Source organism: Dendrobates tinctorius, unplaced genomic scaffold (genome assembly GCF_039654945.1).
Source record: "Dendrobates tinctorius isolate UK_male_01 unplaced genomic scaffold, ASM3965494v1 ptg000028l, whole genome shotgun sequence".
NCBI classification, from domain to species: domain Eukaryota; kingdom Metazoa; phylum Chordata; class Amphibia; order Anura; family Dendrobatidae; genus Dendrobates; species Dendrobates tinctorius.
Window position 1 is genome coordinate 13864836 of NW_027361696.1, and position 22737 is coordinate 13887572.

The 22737-nt window shown below is 48.0% G+C and overlaps 1 protein-coding gene across 1 annotated transcript; it reads right to left on the reverse strand.

Annotated features, from left to right (window-relative positions):
* Positions 1-1909: 1909 nt before the first annotated feature.
* HSPB7 (heat shock protein family B (small) member 7) lies at positions 1910-9280 on the reverse strand. The gene is made up of 3 exons (XM_073570228.1): positions 8960-9280; positions 4623-4750; positions 1910-3730 (listed from the first exon to the last, which is right to left on the reverse strand). Exons 1-3 carry the CDS (start codon positions 9123-9125, stop codon positions 3551-3553), a joined length of 474 nt encoding a protein of 157 aa, XP_073426329.1. The 5' UTR covers positions 9126-9280; the 3' UTR covers positions 1910-3550.
* Positions 9281-22737: the final 13457 nt, after the last annotated feature.

Sequence of the window (22737 nt, forward strand, 5' to 3'; positions counted from 1 at the left end):
TGTGCATGGCCCCTCTTTGAGCAGGTACCGGACCCCCATCTCCGGGGACAATGTACCTCCAATGTCTTCCGTCAGGGAAGGTTCCACGGGTGATGGTGATCATGTCTCACTCTGCTCGTTACGGAGTGTTCTGCTCCCCCCCCCCCCCGAAATATCTCAGAGATCCCCCCGTGTCTGGGTCCAGTGACATATCCTAATATAGGGTCCGGATCATCCTGCTCTCATCGCCTCTGGTGAAATGAGATCTGACGTCTCGGGACAGCTAAGCCCCCCACAAAGCGTCCACAGTAGGGGACAATACCTCCCCCGACAGTATCACACAGGATAGGATTAGATACACTAATCAAACAGACAGTATCACACAGGAGAGGATTAGATAGGATAGAGAAAAACACTTGTGTGTCCAATCCTCTCCTGTGTGATACTGTCTGCTGAGCCGTATATCTAATCCTGTCCTGTGTGATACTGTCTGCTGAGCCGTGTATCTAATCCTATCCTGTGTGATACTGACTGCTGAGCCGTGTATCTAATCCTGTCTGTTCATATTTCAGGAGTTTGGCTTTTGCACTTTTCGTTAACCCCCTCTGTTCCTGGAGATGACTTTGTGCTGGTACAATATGGCGGCTGGCGCTTCTTGCTGTCCGGTGAAGGTGACTTTGGTAGTTTGCTGTGGTTCAGGTTTCGGCTGTGGGATTGTCGCCTCTCCCCCACCCCCTTTCGCCTTTTCTGTTTTTTCTATTGTTTCTAAAAATAGCAGATTCCACTGGGGGAAGGAGTGATACTGACCATTGGGGAGGGTCTAGGGTTGATAGTGCCTATTGGGGAGGGGAATGGACTGCCTCCTGCTGGTAGAAATGAAAATTGTCATAGAAGCTTCCCAATCGCCAAGAAGAATTTTCAGAGCCTCTGTGTGGCGCCAGCTGTGCGCTGTTGGTTGGATAATTATTGGGGCATTTTGAAAAATATTCAGAATTGAGAGTCCTCAGTGGTTGATACCTTTGAATGGCTAACTGAAAAGAAGGTAACACAATGCAAGCTTTTGAGACTACTCAGGTCTCTTCATCAGGCATTGACTCGTACAAAATCTGAAGAGTCAGATGTTGTATTAGTCTAGCCTGTTGAAGAGACCTAATTAGTCTCAAAAGCTTGCATTGTGTTACCATCTTTTCAGTTAGCCATTCAAAGGTATCAACCACTGAGGACTCTCAATTCTGAATATTTTTCCATCTACTGGCTAAAGCCCCCGTTACACACTGCGATATCGCTAGCAATATCGCTGCAAAGTCACCGATTTTGTGACGTTGCAGCGATATTGCTAGCGATATCGCTGCATGTGATACTTACCTCCGACCGGCTCCCCTGCTGGTTATCGCTGATCGCGCGAGAAGCTGCTGGACCATTCCTCGTCGGTCACTTCCTGCGGCGCTTCCTGCTGTGACGACGAGCGATGCGTGGAGCCGGGCGGGAGGACGCAGGATTGCCGCGTCTGACAGGTAAGTAGCGACCCCCGTCCCCAGCGATGTCGCTAGTGAGATCTGCCTGAGTGGCACGGTAACGGTACCCTTACACGGTACAAAGATATACATCTTTCATGGGGCATTTTGAGTAGTTTTTCAGTACAGATCGTTGCTGGGAAGCCCGTGTTATAGCACGATAGGTTGGATTCTGAGCTGCCATGTGGCCCCTGTGTACATGTGGTCCCTATGTTGAGTTGCCTGGCTCTTGTTGGCGCATCAGGCTGCCCTGGCTGGTGGATAGAGGGGTGATAGTGGCAGCAAAAAGGGGCCCTTCACACTTATATATCCGCTGGTCTAAGCCACACAAGCTATTGTACCATACATCACATGTCAGACTCGTGGCAGCCACCGGGGGGTGCCACATTCACACCTGAAGGCAAATAAGAGGCAGCTTCCTCAGTGATACAAAGTATAATAATGTAACAACAAGAAATACAAACAGTCTATATACAAGGAACGCGGGAGCGGGCGAGAAGGAGGCGCCGGGCGCAACCACACCCTCTCTGCAGGGGGACTGCCTCAGTAAAGCCCCAAAATTACAATATGGTCTTATAATAATGTGTATATACATTTGTGGCAATAACGTGTGGTTAAATAGTCCCCGTCCTGTACATGGATGCCCCATCTGTTGCCTTTGGCACCTCATGGATGAGTATGTCCAGTGTCCGCTGCTTCCAGCACAGCTCTGCCCCAAAACTGACCGTGTAAGATGCGTCCGAGTACACTCTCCTTCTGTGCATCGGCTGCTCCTGCACAGTCAGCCTGATTTTATCTTCTGCCATCTGCATCAATACATTATCAGAGATCAATAGCCCTGCACTGCTCTGCCAGCACAGCGGAGCACTGTAGCGCTGACCCTAGCGAGGCTGAGCTGTGTTTGATGCCTTCTGTAAAGTGAAACTGCTAATGCTGCTTAGTTGATACATATGACAGAAGATAATTATTTGCCATATGCATCAGCAGAGTGGCTTTCACTGTTGTGCAACATTCATCTGTCAGCAGCAGCCATCAAACACAGCTTAGCCCTTCTTGTGTCCACTCTGCTGTGCCAAGATATTAAAGGCTTCACCCTGCAGGCAGAGCAGAGTGCAGGACTGTGGCTCTCTGCTGGAAACCAGCTGTCAGATCAATGAGGTAAAAACACATACCGTCATCTCGATGTAGATGGCAGAAGTTAGATCTGGCACAACCATACCGCACAGATGTGTCATCAATTAAGGGGGGTTGTTGGGATAGTGAGGAGCGCACGAGGGAGGGATGTGCAGCATTGAGGAGAAGCAGGGAGTTGCTGGGAAATGTACTCTTAGCAGTCTACGAATAGGACCACCCACTCAGCTATGTGAAGTTAGGGAGATGGAGAAAAGACACAAAGGTGCAAAAAGGAATATTTGGCTAAGCTGCTAGATTATCAATAAGTCTGCGATTGTGGGAATAACCCTTTGATACTGGAAAATCCTGATTACTGTGCTTGATCTCTCTACTGAAGGAACTCCCCAGCTCCGGCCTCCCCTGCTGACCTATTATAGTATAGCAGCTATAACCCCTGCAGCTTGTGGTTCCCCCTCCCAGTGATGTCATAGCTAGTATTTTTTTCTACCTGTGATGTCATAGCTGGTGGTTCTCATCCCCCCTATGACATCATCGTTCATGGTTTTCATCTCCCCACCCATGTGATGTCATAGCTCGTGGGTCTTTATGTTGCTGGGGCTCCAGTCAGGCTTAGGATCCCATTGTGAAAAAGTGCCATTATGCAATGAGTATGTGTCTCTGTGATTAACCCATTCATTTTCTTCGCCCTTTGAGTGGGGACAAGTGAAGGGCCACAACCCCCCTCATCAAGTCATTGCTGGGGACCCCTCCCCTGTCCCATGACACCATGTGCTATGTGTGTGTGAAGTGCAAATCTTCGGCACCTCCGAGACGGTCTCTCCGTGGCCACCACTGGTGCATTCACACTAATCATGAAGTTGGGGATTATAATTAAGGGATAGGGTCGGGTGCAGTGTTGCAGCCGTGGCGCCTCCTCACATGTCTCAGATTTTAATTTCTGTCCGGAAGGTTTGATGGTCCGTGTGCTTGCCGGGGCTTCTCTCGGCCTTTACAGTTAACATGCCGTTGTCTCCCAGTGCGGAGGTCACTGTGGTGGGGTCCACGTCTTCGGGCAGCTGGCACTTGTGGGTGAAGGTGTTCATGATGGTCCCATCTGTGGCCAACTGAAGAGGAAGGTAAAGAACGTATGTTAGAGGATTCTCTCCAGTCAGAGCAGTAAAATCTGAGCCACAGGTACATCCGTGGCTCAGTTGGCTCTCAGTTTAAAGGGATTCTGTCACCCCTTTTTTCGAATATGAGCTGCCGGCACCGACATCAAGGGCTTATCTACAGCATTCTGTAATGTTGTAGATAAGCCCCCGATGTAACCTGAAAGAGAAGAAAAAAGAGTTATATTATACTCACCCCGGCGTCCGTTTCGGTCCGATGGGTGTCACCTTCCGGTCTGGCGCCTCCCATTTTCTAACGGTGACGTCCTCTTCTTTCCTTCCTGTCGTGGCTCCGGCGCACTGCAGGACTCTGCTCTGCCCTCAGCAGGGCAGAGTAGTGCGCCTGCGCAGGAGCCACGACAGGCAGCAAAGAAGAGGATGTCACCGTTAGATGATGGGAGGCGCCAGACTGGACGGCGACACCCATCGGACCGAAACGGACGCCGGGGTGAGTATAATCTAACTCTTTTTTCTTCTTCTGAAGGAGAAGACGTGATGGAACAGCAGAATAGTGACTGGAGGTGACTGGAGAAGACATGATGTGACTGCAGCTCAGGATGTGACTGGAGGATAAGACCTGATGTAACTCTGATGTAACTTAGGATCAGGGCAGATGTACATGGGTCCTCCGTGTATGTCTGGATTCTCGCATCTATATTTCAGGGTCCATGTGCGGATTGCGGTACTGGACTGACTGGGGGTCACCTGACATGATCCTTCAGGGGCATGTATGAGGCTGTTAGTTCAGGTTAGGACACCGACGAATGGTCCAGAAATTGTGGTTATTAAAGGACTGTGAAAAGGTGTGAAGCTGCCTTATATTCAGGACTTCCTGGGGGTCACTTACTTTCTCAGCGTGCACCTCAATCTGATTGTTGGAAGTGGTGACAATGATGTCCTCCGGGGAGAAATCTCTGACATCCACTTCAAACTGATAAGTGTTACCCAAAGTCTTCACATTCTGAGCAGAGCCACCTGCAGGAAGATAAGCAAACATCAGGAGAAAAGAATGAACAGCCACGTGTACAGTTAGGTCCATATATATTTGGACAGAGACAACATTTTTCTAATTTTGGTTCTAGACATTACCACAATGAATTTTAAACAAAACAATTCAGATGCAGTTGAAGTTCAGACTTTCTGCTTTCATTTGAGGGTATCCACATTAAAATTGGATGAAGGGTTTAGGAGTTTCAGCTCCTTAACATGTACCACCCTGTTTTTAAAGGGACCAAAAGTAATTGGACAGATTAAATAATTGTAAATAAAATCTTCATTTCTAGTACTTGGTTGAAAACCCTTTGTTGGCCAATGACTGCCTGAAGTCTTGAACTCATGGACATCACCAGACGCTGTGTTTCCTCCTTTTTGATGCTCTGCCAGGCCTTCACTGCGGTGGTTTTCAGTTGCTGTTTGTTTGTGGGCCTTTCTGTCTGAAGTTTAGTCTTTAACAAGTGAAATGCATGCTCAATAGGGTTGAGATCAGGTGACTGACTTGGCCATTCAAGAATATTCCACTTCTTTGCTTTAATAAACTCCTGGGTTGCTTTGGTTGTCGTTTCATACTACAGATGGACAATGACCCAAAACATAAAGCCAATCAGTTTGGCTGCATTTGGCTGGATCTGAGCACACAGTATGGCTCTGAATACCTCAGAATTCATTCGGCTGCTTCTGTCCTGTGTCACATCATCAATAAACACTAGTGACCCAGTGCCACTGGCAGCCATGCATGCCCAAGCCATCACACTGCCTCCGCCGTGTTTTACAGATGATGTGGTATGCTTTGGATCATGAGCTGTACCACGCCTTCGCCATACTTTTCTCTTTCCATCATTCTGGTAGAGGTTGATCTTGGTTTCATCTGTCCAAAGAATGTTCTTCCAGAACTGTGCTGGCTTTTTTAGGTGTTTTTTAGCAAAGTCCAGTCTAGCCTTTTGGTGGGCCTGTCACACTAAGAGATATCGCTAGCAATATTGCTATAACTAGTGACGTTATAGCGATATTGCTAGCGATATCTCTGTGTGTGATACTTACCTACGACCGGCTCCCCTGCTGGTTATCGCTGATCGCGCGGGAACGTTCAGGACTGTTTCTCGTCGTCTGCTTCCTGCGGCGCTTCCTGCTGTGAAGACGAGCGACGCGTGGAGCCGGGCGGGAGGATGCAGGATCGCCTGGTGTGACAGGTAAGTAGCGACCCCCGTCCCCAGCGATGTCGCTAGTGAGATCTGCCTGTGTGGCAGCTCACTAGCGACCACTTAGCGATGTACCAGCGATCCTGACAGTGTCACATCGCTGGTTGGGATCGCTGGTACATCGCTAAGTGTGACAGTACCTTTATTCTTGATGCTTATGAGTGGCTTGCACCGTGCAGTGAACCCTCTGTATTTACTTTCATGCAGTCTTCTCTTTATGGTAGATTTGGATATTGATACGCCTACCTCCTGGAGAGTGTTGTTCACTTGGTTGGCTGTTGTGAAGGGGTTTCTCTTCACCATGGAGATTATTCTGCGATCATCCACCACTATTGTCTTCCGTGGGCGCCCAGGTCTTTTTGCATTGATGAGTTCACCAGTGATTTCTTTCTTTCTCAGGATGTACTGAACTGTAGATTTTGCCACTCCTAATGTTGTAGCAATTTTACAGATGGGTTTTTTCTGTTTTTGCAGCTTAAGGATGGCTTGTTTCACCTGCATGGAGAGCTCCTTTGACCGCATGTTTCCTTCACAGCAAAACCTTCCAAATGCAAGCACCACTCCTCAAATCAACTCCAGGCCTTTTATCTGCTTAATTGAGAATGACATAACGAAGGGATTGCCCACACCTGTCCATGAAATAGCCTTGGAGTCAATTGTCCAATTACTTTTGGTCCCTTTAAAAACAGGGTGGCACATGTTAAAGAGCTGAAACTCCTAAACCCTTCATCCAATTTTAATGTGGATACCCTCAAATGAAAGCTGAAAGTCTGAACTTCAACTGCGTCTGAATTGTTTTGTTTAAAATTCATTATGGTAGTGTCTAGAACCAAAATTAGAAAAATGTTGCCTCTGTCCAAATATATATGGACCTAACTGTATGATGCTCCAGAGCTGCACTCACAATTCTGAAAGCTTCTCTGCTACTTTACTGTCTGCACAGAGCAATCAATGGTGATTGTGGGAAGTGTCATGTCTGCAGCAGACTCTGTGGAGTCAGGCATGTAGGAAGCACTCGCCACACCCCATAACCAACTGTTAGGGGGCATCTGTGTACAAGCTTACTGTTTCCAATAACACCAGGGTAGTGAGTGCAGCTATGGGGTATAATACAGGAGGTAACTCAGGATCAGTAATGTATGTACACAGTGACTGCACCAGCAGAATAGTGAGTGCAGCTATGGGGTATAATACAGGATGTAACTCAGGATCAGTAATATATGTATACAGTGACTGCGCCAGCAGAATAGTGAGTACAGCCCTGGTGTATAATACAGGAGGTAACTCAGGATCAGTAATGTATGTACACAGTGACTGCACCAGCAGAATAGTGAGTGCAGCTATGGGGTATAATACAGGATGTAGCTTCGGATCAGTAATGTAATGTATGTACACAGTGACTGCACCAGCATAATAGTGAGTGCAGCTCCGGGGTATAATACAGGAGGTAACTCAGGATCAGTAATTTAATGTATGTACACAGTGACTGCACCAGCAGAATAGTGAGTGCAGCTCTGGGGTATAATACAGGATGTAACTCAGGATCAGTAATATATGTATACAGTGACTGCGCCAGCAGAATAGTGAGTACAGCCCTGGTGTATAATACAGGAGGTAACTCAGGATCAGTAATGTATGTACACAGTGACTGCACCAGCAGAATAGTGAGTGCAGCTATGGGGTATAATACAGGATGTAGCTTCGGATCAGTAATGTAATGTATGTACACAGTGACTGCACCAGCATAATAGTGAGTGCAGCTCTGGGGTATAATACAGGATGTAACTCAGGATCAGTAATTTAATGTATGTACACAGTGACTGCACCAGCAGAATAGGGAGTGCAGCTCTGGGGTATAATACAGGATGTAACTCAGGATCAGTAATGTAATGTATGTACACAGTGACTGCATCAGCAGAATAGTGAGTGCAGCTCTGGGGTATAATACAGATGTAACTCAGGATCAGTAATGTATGTACACAGTGACTGCACCAGCAGAATAGTGAGTGCAGCTCTGGGGTATAATACAGGATGTAACTCAGGATCAGTACAGGATCAGTAATGTAATGTATATACACAGTACTGCTCCAGCAGAACAGTGAGTGCAGCTCCGGAGTATAATACAGGATGTAACTCAGGATCAGTAATGTAATGTATGTACACAGTGACTGCTCCAGCAGAACAGTGAGTGCAGCTCCGGAGTATAATACAGGATGTAACTCAGGATCAGTAATGTAATGTATGTACACAGTGACTGCACCAGCAGAATAGTGAGTGCAGCTCTGGGGTATAATACAGGATGAAACTCAGGATCAGTAATGTAATGTATGTACACAGTGACTGCACCAGCAGAATAGTGAGTTCTGTACTCATTACCATTTCTTACATTTTAAGCTTGCTGTCCGTGAATGGGAACATCCATTGGTTACATCCAGGTGTCAGGGCACCTTTTCAGCTATTGAATGTAATCAATAATGTTTCTGATCACTGAGAAGAAGCAGAAGACTTGAAAATGACAATGAAACTTTTGAAAGTTGCAGAACATTTCATGGAACAGTCATTTACATAGGACTGCGCCCAATGAGCAAAAACTAACGTTCATAGCCTGCGCTGGGAGCCGAGAACAGAAAATGCCACAGAATCCATAGAGCTGCTGCATTAAATAACGCTCCAACCAACATCTCATGTGACCATTATCAGTATAGCCAGGTAGTGGCCGACAGCAGGACTGAGATCTGTGCTCAGGATTGTGGTACTGCAACTCCCAGCAAATTCTGTGAACGTTCCTTTACACACAAGATTTGGACACTGATGATGATGATGGTGGTGGTGATCCCTCTATGATGTAATCCCTGTAATCCTGGCAGATTCAGGAGCATCACCACCATCAGACAGTGATATCCGCAGCCGTGTGCGACCTTCGCCCGGTCATGGTCACCCCCATGTTTAGTCCATAACCCCTGGCTGCTTTGCAGCATATCTAACTTGCCTGAGAAGCCCAGGGGCTCATGGGGCCTCCTGAACTTGCCAAAATCCTCAGAGAAGATGCCCAAAGTCTTGTCCATGAACGGTTCCCGAGGCTGCATGCTGGAGGACGAGGACGTCTGTTTGAAACTGTGCTCCGAGCGGAAGGCCGATGATGATTGCAGGTTCATTGAAGGGACGGGTCAGTAGAGGAGCGCGGCGATGTGACACTGGGGCCGCTGCCTGCTCGGTAAGTGCTGCATATCTGCCTGATTCCGGGCTTATATAGTGACGGCCCAGCATCGCAGCCCCCCGGCCCTGGCTGCTATATTTATCCTCCTGCACCATCTCTCCGGCAGCTGTGGAAAGTTTCAGTACTGAGAGGTGACGGCGTCTTGTGATCATGTGACCCCATTCTTCCGATGGTCCATAATATTCCCTCTCTGTTCCCATGGGGGGGATTTCCAGCATCACTGGCTTATTCTGAGTGCAGAGGGCACCGCGCTGGGCCGGTCTTCAGTGGAATGTAAAAGTCTGTGCACCCCTGGTCAAATTTACTGTTATTGTGAACAGTTAAGCAAGTTGAAGATGAAATAGTCTCTAAAAGGCCTAAAGTTACAGATGACACATTTCCTTTGTGTTTTAGGCAATATATATATACTAGCTGAAGAGCCCGGCGTTGTCTGGGCATAGTAACCAACTGTGGTTAGTTATAACAGATTATAATAATTATATTGCACATAAAAACCGTGCATCTAATCCTATCTAATCCTATCCTGTGTGATACTGACTGTTGAGCCGTGTATCTAATCCTCTCCTGTGTGATACTGACTGCTGAGTCGTGTATCTAATCCTCTCCTGTGTGATACTGACTACTGAGCCGTGTATCTAATCCTATTCTGTGTGATACTGTCTGCTGAGCCGTGTATCTAATACTATTCTGTGTGCTGAACTGCGTATCTAATCCTATCCTGCGTGATACTGACTGCTGAGCCGGGCATCTAATCCTATCCTGTGTGATACTGACTGCTGAGCCGTGTATCTAATCCTATTCTGTGTGATAGTCTGCTGATCCGTGTATCTATTCCTAACCTGTGTGATACTGACTGCTGAGCTGTGTATCTAAGCCTATCCTGTGTGATACTGCCTGCTGAGCCATGTGTCTAATCCTCTCCTGTGTGATACTGACTGCTGAGCTGTGTATCTAATCCTATCCTGTGTGATACTGGGCTCACCCTGCAGTCTGTGTCAGAGGGTGGTCTGTGTTGGCACAGTAATAAATTGTACTATATAGTACTATATATGCGGTTTGGATTCATTCCTCACTTGGACCTGGAAGAAGACACATTTAGTGTCGAAACATGTCGTCCAAAAGGGATTGACTATATGCAAAATTGTTACTCAAGAAACATGGAACTTTTTTAATGGAAAAATAAAAGTTATATTTTACCGCACCATTGGACTGATCGCTGGAGAAACCATACTATTTCCTCTACATGCAAGGATTTATCCCAATCCGTTTTCCGTGCGAACTGCTAGCACAGGCTGAACTCATTCCTGGTTTTCTTCAAAGAGGTTAGCTGGCCGTGCCAAAAAAATTTTTTATTTCATTTTTTTTACATTATATATACACACACACACACACACACACACACACACACACACACACACACACACACACACACACACACACTGCTCAAAAAAATAAAGGGATCACTTAAACAACAGAATATAACTCCCAAGTAAATCAAACTTCTGTGAAATCAAACTGCCCACTTAGGAAGCAACACTGATTGACAATCAATTTCACATGCTGTTGTGCAAATGGAATGGAATAGACAACATGGAAATTATAGGCAATTATCAAGACACCCTCAATAAAGGAGTGGTTCTGGAGTTGGGGACCACAGACCACATCTCAGTACCAATGCTTTCTGGCTGATGTTTTGGTCACTTTTGAATGTTGATTGTGCTTTCACACGCGTGGTAGCATGAGACAGACTCTACAATCCACACAAACGGCTCAGGTAGTGCAGTTCATCCAGGATGGCACATCAATGCAAGCTGTGGCAAGAAGGTTTGCTGTGTCTGTCAACGTAGTGTCCAGAGGCTGGAGGCGCTACACAAGGAGACGTAGAGGGGGCCGTAGGAGGGCAACAACCCAGCAACAGGACCGCTACCTCAGCCTTTGCGCAAGGAGGAGCACTGCCAGAGCCCTGCAAAATGACCTCCGGCAGGTCACAAATGTGTATGTGTCTGCACAAAGACTCCTGCCCTTACAAGGGCAGTCCACTGCTGATCCTGATGACTAGCCAGTCCTGGACTGACCCTGGGTGCCTCCCGACGCGTTTCTTCAAAAATTTGATTCATCAGGGGAATCGCACCTGTCGGGAAAAAGCTTGGGCAGCATGTCCTTCCAAGCTTGTAAGGGCAGGAGTCTTTGGGGACCAGGGTCAGTCAAAATAACAGGGACTGACAGGGATAAGGACTGGATACCAGACTTTCTTCTGTTTATAGGAGAAATGAACTATAAGAAAGTGAACATCGACAAATGGTGAGTTTTTTCTCCATAACTATATATATCTAAATTTCCCCTCCTGAACAGGAGTCTTTGGGTAATTAAATGTGCCTATTTAAAAATTCTACAATTATGGTATGATTTTCTTAACTAAGGAGATTTTTTGAAATTGCCTAAGAGCTAGGTATCCCAAACAGGGAAACCCTCTCTCATGGCTTATTCTACATGGTGTTTTTTGGATATTTACACTTGCTTTTATAGAGGTAGTTGCCTCTTTTTATAGAACTAAACAGTAAAGGTTAAGTTTTAAAACCACTTTTCTTTGGATAGTTTTGCAATAATTTTGTGGTATATTTGGTGAATTTGTAATTATAAGAAATTCTTTGGCTAATTTTCGGATTGTGCTCACAGCCCAACACCGTGCAGGACACTTGGCATTTGCCACAGAACACCAGGATTGGCAAATTCGCAACTGACACCCTGTGCTCTTCACAGATGAAAGCAGGTTCACACTGAGCACGTGACAGAGTCTTGAGACGCCGAGGAGAGCGATCTGCTGCCTGCAACATCCTTTAGCATGACCGGTTTTGCATTGGGTCAGTAATGGTGTGGGGTGGCATTTCTTTGGAGGGCCGCACGGTGTTGGGCTGTGAGCACAACCCCCATCTGTGGACGTCGGGCAGTCGCTCAAGACTCAAGATCCAGACAGACCAATCTCAGCACAGCCTGGATTGACTATATGAAAGCCTATGACTCAATGCCACACACATGGATCTGTGAATGCTTGGCTCTCTGCAATGTCAACAGGAAATTAAGAACCTTCCTCAGAAACTCAATGGGGCTATGGAGAACAACATTGGAAGTCAACTCAAGAAAACTAGCACAAGTGACCATCAAATGCGGCATATACCAAGGTGTTAGGGCTGGCGGAACGCACCAAATTCTAAAATAATAGTGCGTTCGCAACCCGGGGTCCACCGTGCAGAGGTGGTATACTGCTGCTAAGTAATGATGAAAGAATTAAGTGGTGTGAAACCAGTCACACGTGGGTTACGTCACCCAATGTAGACAGGGGCGAAATCTGTTAATGCACAGAGCCGCACAACTGCTGAACGTAGTTGCCAGAGCCTGTTAAGCTCACAGAGCCCGGCCAAAAGAGAGCATAGTGTACGGCCACAGAACTCTACCCCAAGGACACGGGGTTAGAGTCCTTCTAGGCCCACTGAACACGTGGCGTCGCTGCCGCGAACGCCGCTATAGACGCTGGCTATGGAGCACGTGCACTGAGGTGTGCCAAGTCCCTGTTGAGGACTGATGCCTGACTCAACCTCTGTCCTACCTACGCCTAAGCCTGGGCGCTAGCAGACTAGGCTGCACAACACATGCGTACCAAGGGTAGGGGTTTCTTAATGAGTCATTCACCAGAGACATTCATGCGTGCATACATCACTCACTCCACATAGTCTGTAAATACAGTCTTATCCTAGTGCATGGCCGAGCGGCCATGCGAACCTTTTATAGCCGCGAGCGTCCGGGAACTTCCTGGCTTCTCGGATGGGCCAATCCGAACACGACCAGGGCCTGAGCACGTGACCTTCGATCTCCAATGGGAGATTACTCCACGGGCATGCTCAGTGGCCCGACATGGGGACTTAGTCCCTGGAGAATCTCGCTGCTGAGCAACATGTATTAAGATAGCTGTGCCAGAGGTGGCAGCAGCAAGCAAACCCACGGAGCTGGTCTGGGCAGGGCGCCTGGACAGACGAGTTTGCTGAGCAACCTCCTCTGCAGCTGGAGAGGAATGGGAGACCGCTGGAAGTAAGACTCGGGATTCTCGCTGTGCAGCGACAGAAATCCGACGCCTAACATTACCCCCCCCCTCTGAGCCTCGCTGCGCTCAAACTCCGCAATGAGAAGAGGAGCGTGGATTTTCTCCACCGGCTCCCAGGTCAGAGCCTCAGGGCCATGACCCTTCCAATCCACCAAGTAAAACTTTTTGCCACGCATCACCTTGCATCCCACGATGGCATTGACCTCAAACTCGTCAGACAACAGGTCTGATGTCCCGGCAGATGGCTCAGAAAACCGGGACATGTGAACCGGCTTAAGGAGAGACACATGAAACGTGTCCAAGATAGCCAAGTGTGGTGGAAGGGCCAGACGGTAGACCACAGGGTTAATCTGCTCGAGGACTTTGAAAGGGCCAATATAACGCGGTGCGAACTTAGCGGATTCCGCCCGCAGCCTGATGTTTCGAGCGGAGAGCCACACTAAGTCGCCAGGGGCAAAGGTCAGAGCAGGGCGCCGGCGAGTATCAGCAGAGGACCTCATTCTCTCTTTGGAGGCCCGGATAGCATCCTGCGTGCGGTCCCAAATGTCACGTGCCTCCACCGCCCTGTCTGCCACCCTAGAGTCGGTGGACGACATGGGCACGGGGACGCACGGATGCTGACCGTAATTTAGGAGGAATGGGGTCTGACCGGTGGAGTCGGCCACAGCGTTGTTCAAGGCGAACTCCACCCACGGCAGCAAAGATGCCCAATCATCCTGCCTGGCCAAGACAAAATGTCGCAGGTATGTCACCAGGGTCTGGTTGGCGCTCTCAACCAACCCATTCGTCTCGGGATGATAGGCTGAGGAGAGATTTAGCTCAATGCTGAGCAGAGAACAGAGCTCTCTCCAGAACCGAGACGCAAACTGAGGACCCCGGTTGCTGACAATCTTATCCGGCATGCCGTGTAGGCGGAAAACATGTTTTTTTTTAAATCAGATATTTTTTATTTGAACATTTTCCAACAAAACAGGTATAACAACCCAGGGGAACGTAGTCCCCTTACCCCACCCCCCTCCCCCCTGATTTGAATTGTCCCCCATCTTAACAAAAATAAACATATTATTATATAGCGTCAATGTAACGTCTCCTTGAATAACAATAATTAGAAATACAAGAGAGGCTCCAAATGTGCTACATATAGACAAGACTTCTCTTTAATTCAGCAAAGGTACACTCAAATAAGACCTAATCGGAATTTCTGTAACTCTCTGGATGCAAGGCCCGAGCTGTCTATCTATAGCGGAAAACATGTTTAATAAACAACGCTGCCAGGCCCCATGCCGAAGGTAGCCGAGAGAGTGGTACCAGATGCTCCATCTTGGAGAAATGATCAGTGACCACCCAAATGATGGTGCTGCCACTGGACTTGGGCAGACCCACCACAAAGTCCATACCGACCATCTCCCAGGGCCTGTCCGCAACCGGCAGGGGATAGAGTAACCCAGCGGGTCGCTGCCGAGAGGACCGATTCTGGGCGCAAGAGACGCGTACGCATGAATATAGTCCCTGACGTCATGAGCCATATGCAGCCACCAGTACGTCCTCGCCAGGAGATCAGAGGTTCGTTTGGTCCCAAAATGTCCCCCCACCCTGGATGAATGAGCCCAAGAGAGGACCTCCGGTCGCAGATGGGCAGGGACAAAAGTCTTGCCCGGAGGTACCGACTCGAGAGCAACCGGAGCCACGGTCCTCAGACTCTCCGATCGAACTATCAGCCGAGGCTCCTCCTCCTCCTCCTCTGATGACACCACGGAGCGAGAAAGAGTCGACCCGGACGTTCTTCTCCCCGGAGAGAAAATGCAGGGTGAAATGGAATCGGGAGAAGAACAAGGACCATCTGGCCTGGCGAGAATTCAGCCACTGGGCAGTCTGTAGATAGACCAAATTTTTGTGGTCAGTGAACACCTGGAAAGGATGGCGAGCCCCTCCAGGAGGTGTCTCCACTCTGAGAATGCCAGCTTCATTGCTAGCAACTCCCTGTCCCCGATGGAATAATTCCACTCCGCCGGTGTGAAGGTCTTAGAGAAGAAGAAGCATGGGTGCTTCTGACCTTGCGAGTCCTTCTGGAACAGGACCGCTCCAGCACCGACGGAAGAGGCATCCACCTTCAGAATGAAGGGCTTATCTACATCGGGGCGAAGTAGAATGGGAGCGCTAGCGAAGTGGGATTTAATAGTGGCGAAGGCCTTGAAGACAGTTTCCGACCACAGTTTGGGGTTTGCACCCTTCTTGGTGAGGGCTACCAAGGGCGCTACCAAAGTTGAGAAATGAGGGATGAATTGGCGATAGTAATTTATGAACCCCATAAAGCGCTGCACCGCTTTGAGAGAATGGGGTTCCTGCCAATCCATCACCGCCTGTAGTTTGGCAGGATCCATGGCCAACCCCTGGGCCGAGATGATATAGCCCAGGAAAGGCAAGGACTCCTGCTCAAACACACATTTCTCCAACTTGGCGTAAAGGGAGTTTGCCGACAGGAGATCGAAAACTTTGCGAACATCTCTCCGGTGGGAGTCAATATCCGGAGAGTAAATGAGAATATTGTCCAGATAGACTACTACCGAGGTGGTAAGCATATCCTGGAAGATATCGTTCACAAAGTCTTGGAAGACGGCTGGCGCATTACATAGCCCGAACGGCGTCACCAGGTATTCATAGTGCCCATCTCTGGTGTTAAATGCCGTCTTCCATTCGTCCCCCTCACGGATGCGAATCAGGTTATAGGCTCCTCGCAGATCAAGCTTAGTAAACACTCTCGCTCCCCGTAGCCTATCGAACAGTTCCAATATCAGGGGTAGTGTATACTTGTTCTTAACGGTTATGGCGTTAAGACCCCTGTAATCAATGCACAGACGTAATTCTCCATTATTCTTTTGGACAAAGAAGAATCCCGCTCCCACTGGAGACACCGACTTCCTAATAAATCCTCTTGCCAGATTCTCTTAATGCACAGAGCTGCAAAACCGCTGAACGTAGATGCCGGAGCCTGTTAAGCTCACAGAGCCCGGACAAAAGAGCGCACAGTGTATGGCCACAGAACTCTACCCCAAGCACACGGGGTTAGAGTCCTTCTAGGCCCACTGAACGCGCGGCGTCGCTGCCACGATCGCCGCTATAGACGCTGGCTATGGAGCACGTGCACTGAGGCGTGCCGAGTCCCTGGTAAGGACTGATGCCTGACTCAACCTCTGTCCTACCTACGCCTAAGCCTGGGCGCTAGCAGGCTAGGCTGCACAACACATGCGTACCAATGGTAGGGGTTTCTTAATGAGTCATTCACCAGAGACATTCATGCGTGCATACATCACTCACTCCACATAGTCTGTAAATACAGTCTTATCCTAGCGCATGGCCGAGCGGCCATGCGAACCTTTTATAGCCGCAAGCGTCCGGGACCTTCCTGGCTTCTCGGATGGGCCAATCCGAACAGGAGCAGGACCTGAGCATGTGACCTTCCACGGGCATGCTCAGTGGCCCGACATGGGGACTTAGTCCCTGGAGAATCTCGCTGCTGAGCAGCATGTATTGACCTAGCTGTGCCAGAGGTGGCAGCAGCAAGCAAACCCACCGAGCTGGTCTGGGCAGGGCGCCTGGACCGACGAGTTTGCTGAGCAACCTCCTCTGCGGCTGGAGAGGAATGGGAGACCGCTGGAAGTAAGGCTCGGGATTCTCGCTGTGCAGCGAGAGAAATCCGACGCCTAACACCAAGGTGATGCACTGTCCCCATTGCTGTTCTGCATAGGCTTGAACCTGTTGTGAACACTTGTGACCTGAGTTTGAGCTCCCCCTGGTGGTTGCTGCAGGTAATGGAGCCGGTCGGGTTGACAGAAGTCAATCACCTGAAGAGGATGAGTGGAGATCAGGTGTTACAGACTGGGAAGATTTAAGTCAGCAAGCTTCCCTCAGTTGCTGCTGGTGATTTGGTTTTCTTCCTGTGCATTTTGAAGTCTGCTTGCCCCCTGCTTGGTCCTGCATCATCCAGATAAGTGATTTGTTTGCTGGAATCTTTTTGCATTTGATCCAGTTTTTGCCTTTCTCTGCTTTCTGCTTTGCTGTGTGGGTTCAGCATTGTTCCCGGCTGGGACCAGTGCTGGACCCCGTTCCATATGTCACAGCTTATGTCAGTCTGTTCTGTATTGCTAGTCCCCTGTTATATCAGTATCTTTTGTTTTGCTTCCAGTTCACACCAGAATGCTGATCTAGTGGGGGAGAGGTCGTGTGGCCTCAGTATTTTGTATATCAGACGTGTTGGATTTTTCTTAGGGTTTTTTGCATGATTGCAGACAGTATCTTTCCTGTCCTATCTAGTCAGTTTGGGCCCCATCATTTGCTTACTCTATATTCTGCCTGTGTTTGTGCCTCATTTTGTCTCATCGGCAATATATGTTTGGGGGCTATCTATTCCTTTGGGGTTCTACTCTGGGACAGTTTAGCTTTCCCCTTTCTTGCTTTAGGCTTAGTTAACTCTTGTGCCTTCTTTTCTCGAAAATTTTCCCCATCTGAACGTAACTATGATTGGGAAATTGGGAATTGTTGGCGAAGTGGGCATTTGAAGAGTGGAGACATTGGTTGGAAGGAGCCAGACATCAAGCTGTGGTCCTCACCGACCACAAGAACTTGATCTATCTCGAATCAGCCAAGCGTCTGAATCCTAGACAGGATAGGTGGGCCTTGTTTTTCACGTGTTTTAATTTTGTGGTCTCCTTTCTTCCGGGCACTAAGAATGTTAAGGCCGATGCCCTCTCTAGGAGTTTCTTTGCGGATTCTCTTGATGTGACCGAGCCTACTACCATTCTAAATGAGGGTGTGGTTCTTTCTGCCATTTCACCTGATTTGATACGTGCCCTGGAGGAATATCAGGAGGACAAACATGAACGATGCCCTATGGGGAAATTGTATGTCCCTGACCAGTGGAGGAGAAGAGTAATGTCTGAAATTCATTGCTCCACGTTAGCTGGTCATCCTGGTATTTTTGGTACCAGAGACTTGGTGAGTCGGTCCTTTTGGTGGCCTGCTTTATTTCGTGATGTCAGGAATTTTGTGCAGTCCTGTGGGACTTGTTCTCGGTCCAAACCCTGTTCTCGTTCTAGTGGTTTGTTAATGCCCCTGCCGGTGCCCAGGAGGCCATGGACCCATATCTCAATGGATTTTATTTCTGACCTCCCTGTCTCTCAGAGAATGACAGTTATCTGGGTGATCTGTGATAGATTTTCTAAAATGGTCCATCTTGTACCACTCCCTAAGTTGCCATCTTCTTCTGAGTTGGTGCCCTTGGTTTTAAAACAGGTGGTTCGTTTGCACGGTATTCCTGAGAACATTGTGTCTGACAGAGGAGTCCAGTTTGTTTCCAGATTTTGGAGGGTTTTTTGTTTTAAACTGGAAATTCAGTTGTCTTTCTCCTCTGCATTTCACCCTCAGACCAATGGGCAGACTGAGAGAACAAAACACACTTTGGAAATCTATTTGAGATGTTTTATATCTGCTGATCAAGATGACTGGGTCTCATTTTTGCCCTTGGCTGAATTTGCTCTAAATAATAGGGCTAGTTCTGCCACTTTGTCTCCTTTTTTCTGCTTTGGGCTTCATCCCCGATTTTCTTCAGGGCAGGTGGAGGCTTCGGCCTGCCCGGGTGTGGATTCTGTGGTAGAGAGAATGCAGCAGATTTGGGATCAAGTAGTGGATAAGTTGTCTCACTCTCAGGAGAACGCCCAACGGTTTGCCAATCGGCATAGGACCATTGGTCACCGGTTTAAAGTGGGTGACAAGGTTTGGTTGTCCTCAAAAAATATTCCTATGAAAGTTGCGCCTCAAAAATTCAAGCCAAGGTTCATTGAACCTTATAAGATTTTGGAAATCTTTAATCCCGTTTCTTTCCATTTGTCTCTTCCAGGAACGTTTAAGATTCACAACATTTTTCATAAATCTTTGTTGAAAAGGTTTGTGGAGCCAGTAGTTCCCATGGCTGCGCCCCCTGATCCTGTGATCCTGTATTCGTTAAGGGTAATCTGGAGTATGAGGTAGAAAAGGTATTGGATTCTTGTCTGACTAGACGGGGACTCCAGTACTTGGTCAAGTGGAAAGGTTATAGTCAGGAGGATAATTCTTGGGTGTTTGCTAGTGACATTCATGCCAAGAGATTGGTTCGCGCCTTCCACCAGGCCCATCCTGATCGGCCTAGTAGCGTGGATGAGGGTTCGGTGACCCCTCCTCAAGGGGGGGTACTGTTGTGAACACTTGTGACCTGACTTCTGCGTTTCGGCTCCCTCTAGTGGTTGCTGTGGGTAATGGAGCTGGTCAGGTTGACAGAAGTCAATCACCTGAAGAGGATGAGTGGAGATCAGGTGTTACAGACTGGGAAGATTTAAGTCAGCAAGCTTCCCTCAGTTGCTGCTGGTGATTTGGTTTTCTTCCTGTGCATTTTGAAGTCCGCTTGCCCCCTGCTTGGTCCTGCATCGTCCAGATAAGTGGTTTGCTGGAATCTTTTTGCATTTGATCCAGTTTTTGCCTTTCTCTGCTTTCTGCTTTGCTGTGTGGGTTCAGCATTGTTCCCGGATGGGACCAGTGCTGGACCCCGTTCCATATGTCACAGCTTATATCAGTCTATTCAGTATTACTAGTCCCCGTTATATCAGTATCTTTTGTTTTGCTTCCAGTTCACACCAGAATGCTGATCTAGTGGGGGAGAGGTCATGTGGCCTCAGTATTTTTGCATATCAGACGTGTTGGATTTTTCTTAGGGTTTTTTGCGCGTTTGCAGACAGTAACTTTCCTGTCCTGTTCTATCTAGTCAGTTTGGGCCCCGTCATTTGCTTACTCTATTTTCTGCCTGTGTTTGTGCCTCATCTTGTCTCATCGGCAATATATGTTTGGGGGCTATCTATTCCTTTCTACTCCGGGGCAGTTTAGCATCCCCCTTTCTTGCTTTAGGCTTAGTTAACTCTTTGGCTGTGCCGAGGCGTCTAGGGCATCGTAGGTACGTCCCATGGCTAATTCTAGTTGTGTTGTTAGTTTAGGGGTCTGCAATCCGCTTAGTTACCAACATTCTTGGTTTTATAGTTGCCTAGCTTATTCCCCGGCTATCCTCCTCGGTGACCTAATCATAACATGAACCCATCAGTCAGATAATTACAGAGTCTGGCTATGGATACAAGTTCAAGGGCAGAAGCACCATCAGCCACCTCTTCTACATGGATGATATCAAGCTGTATGCGAAAAACGAATGAGACATCGATTCACTGATCCACTTGACAAGGATCTACAGTGAAGACATCGGGATGTCCTTAGGACTGGAGAAGTGCGGCTGGTTGGTAATAGAGGCAAGGTAGTCAAGACCGATGGAGTGGAATTACAATCAGGGCATATAGTAGATGTACAGACATGCTACAAGTACCTTGGCATCCCACAGGGATACGGTAACCATGATGAGGAGGCAAGGAAAGTGGCAACATCCAAATACCATCAAAGGGTAAGACAGGTCCTGAAGAGCCAGCTCACTGGGAAGAATAAAATTCATGCCATCAATACATATGCCATGCCAGTTATCAGATACCCCGCTGGCACAGTGTGTTGCCCAAAAGAAGAGATGGAAGCTGCAGATGAGAAGACACGAAAGCTCCTCACAATGCATGGAGGTCTCCACCCTAAGTCTAGCACCCAAACATTGTATACCAATAGAAAGGAGGGTGGTCGAGGTTTGATAAGTGTCCAAGTCTCCATCATGGATAAAACAAGGAGTATCCAGGAATACATCAGAAGAATGGCGCCAGAAGACGAGATGCTGAGAGAAAGCCTAAGGCATCAACAACTACAGATCTGGAAGGAAGAGCAGGAACATGAAGCGTCATGGCAAGACAAGCCGCTGCATGGGATGAACAACCGACAGATAATGGAAGTGGCTGACATGGAGAAATCCTACCAATGGCTCGAGAAAGCTGGACTCCGAGACAGCACAGAGGCACTAATCATAGCGGCACAAAAGCAAGCACTAAGTACAGGGGTAGATTAAGGGTAGCCAGGGCCCCGGGCTGTTCAGACTCTGTGGGCCCCCCGGTCATGTGACGGGGTCATGTGACGGGGTTGGGAAGTCTTTAGCAGAAAGGGGTTAAATACTGAGGTAAAAACCTCAGAAAATGCACGTGTGCACGAGGCCTCACAAATACTGAGGTAAAAAACACCAAATATTCAGCGTGTCCCCGAGGCCTCACAAATCCTGAGGTAAAAAACACCAAATACTCAGCGTGTCCAAATACTGAGTGAAATACTCACCAAATACTCAGCGTGTGCACGAGGCCTTACAAATACTGGAAGGCTTCCACCCAACATCTAGTCCTGACTCACCTGTACCTAACATCGAAACCAGCTAATAGTCTGCTATCACCTGCTGACCTGGACCCATGACCTGTCAGACAAGTTACTTCACATGAGTCACACAGAGACTTCTGCTTCATGAACTTCCCCAGATAGAAGAAGCAGCCTCCGGTGTGCAGCCTGTGGGCGGATACACAGGAAGAGACGCTCCTCGTCACAGGCTGTGCCCAACATGGCAGCAGAGGTGTTAACGCCACAGAAAAGTCGCCGTCTTCTCACACACTGGACACGACGCATCTGACGACGAACAAGCGCACATTGCGCAATATTAGTCATGTCCCAGATGTTCAGCATGTAGAGGACCAAGGGAAGACAAAAAAGACCCCAGGATTGCAACAGGAGCATGGGAAAGTGGACGGCGGTCGGAGTGGCAGGGTTTATATAGGGGTCGGAGTAAGTGTATATATATATACACACACACACACATATTACTACATGCGGGCAGCGCACACATGCACAATCCTCAGGTTGTATAACTTTCAACTGGTCAAGACATTTCTCTCAGTAGGCCAAGAAAGAAACGTGGCAGGAATAAAGTACACCTCATAGTAACTTATGTGTGAGGCAGAGGTGACAAGACCCGCCATCTCGTGCCCACCTTACTAGAGGTGCCCACTGCCCACATATAACAAAGTTGATGGAAACAGACGACTTCCACTATGATTGGTTACCGGCCGCCCGACCACACCCATTTCACAACTAGTCACACCCATGTCCACGCCACAACCACACCCATTTAGCACTGCTGATCACACTGACTGGTACTGAGGGCACAGTGGCTGGCACTGTGGGCACAGTGGCTGGTACTGAGGAAAAGAACAGAGAGAAAAAAGAAAACAGAGAGAAAGAAAGAAAGAGAAACAGAGAGAGAAAACGAAAGAACAGAGAGAAAGAAAGGGGAAAAAAGAAAGAACAGAGGGGGAAAGAAAAAAAGAACAAAGAGAGAGAAAAAGAAAGGGGAAAAAACAGAGGGAGAGAGAAAGAAAGAGGGGGAAAGAAAGAATAGAAAGAAAGAACAGAGAGAAAGAGGGGAAAGAAAGAAAGAACAGAGATAAAGAAAGGAAGAACAGACAGAGAAAAAGAA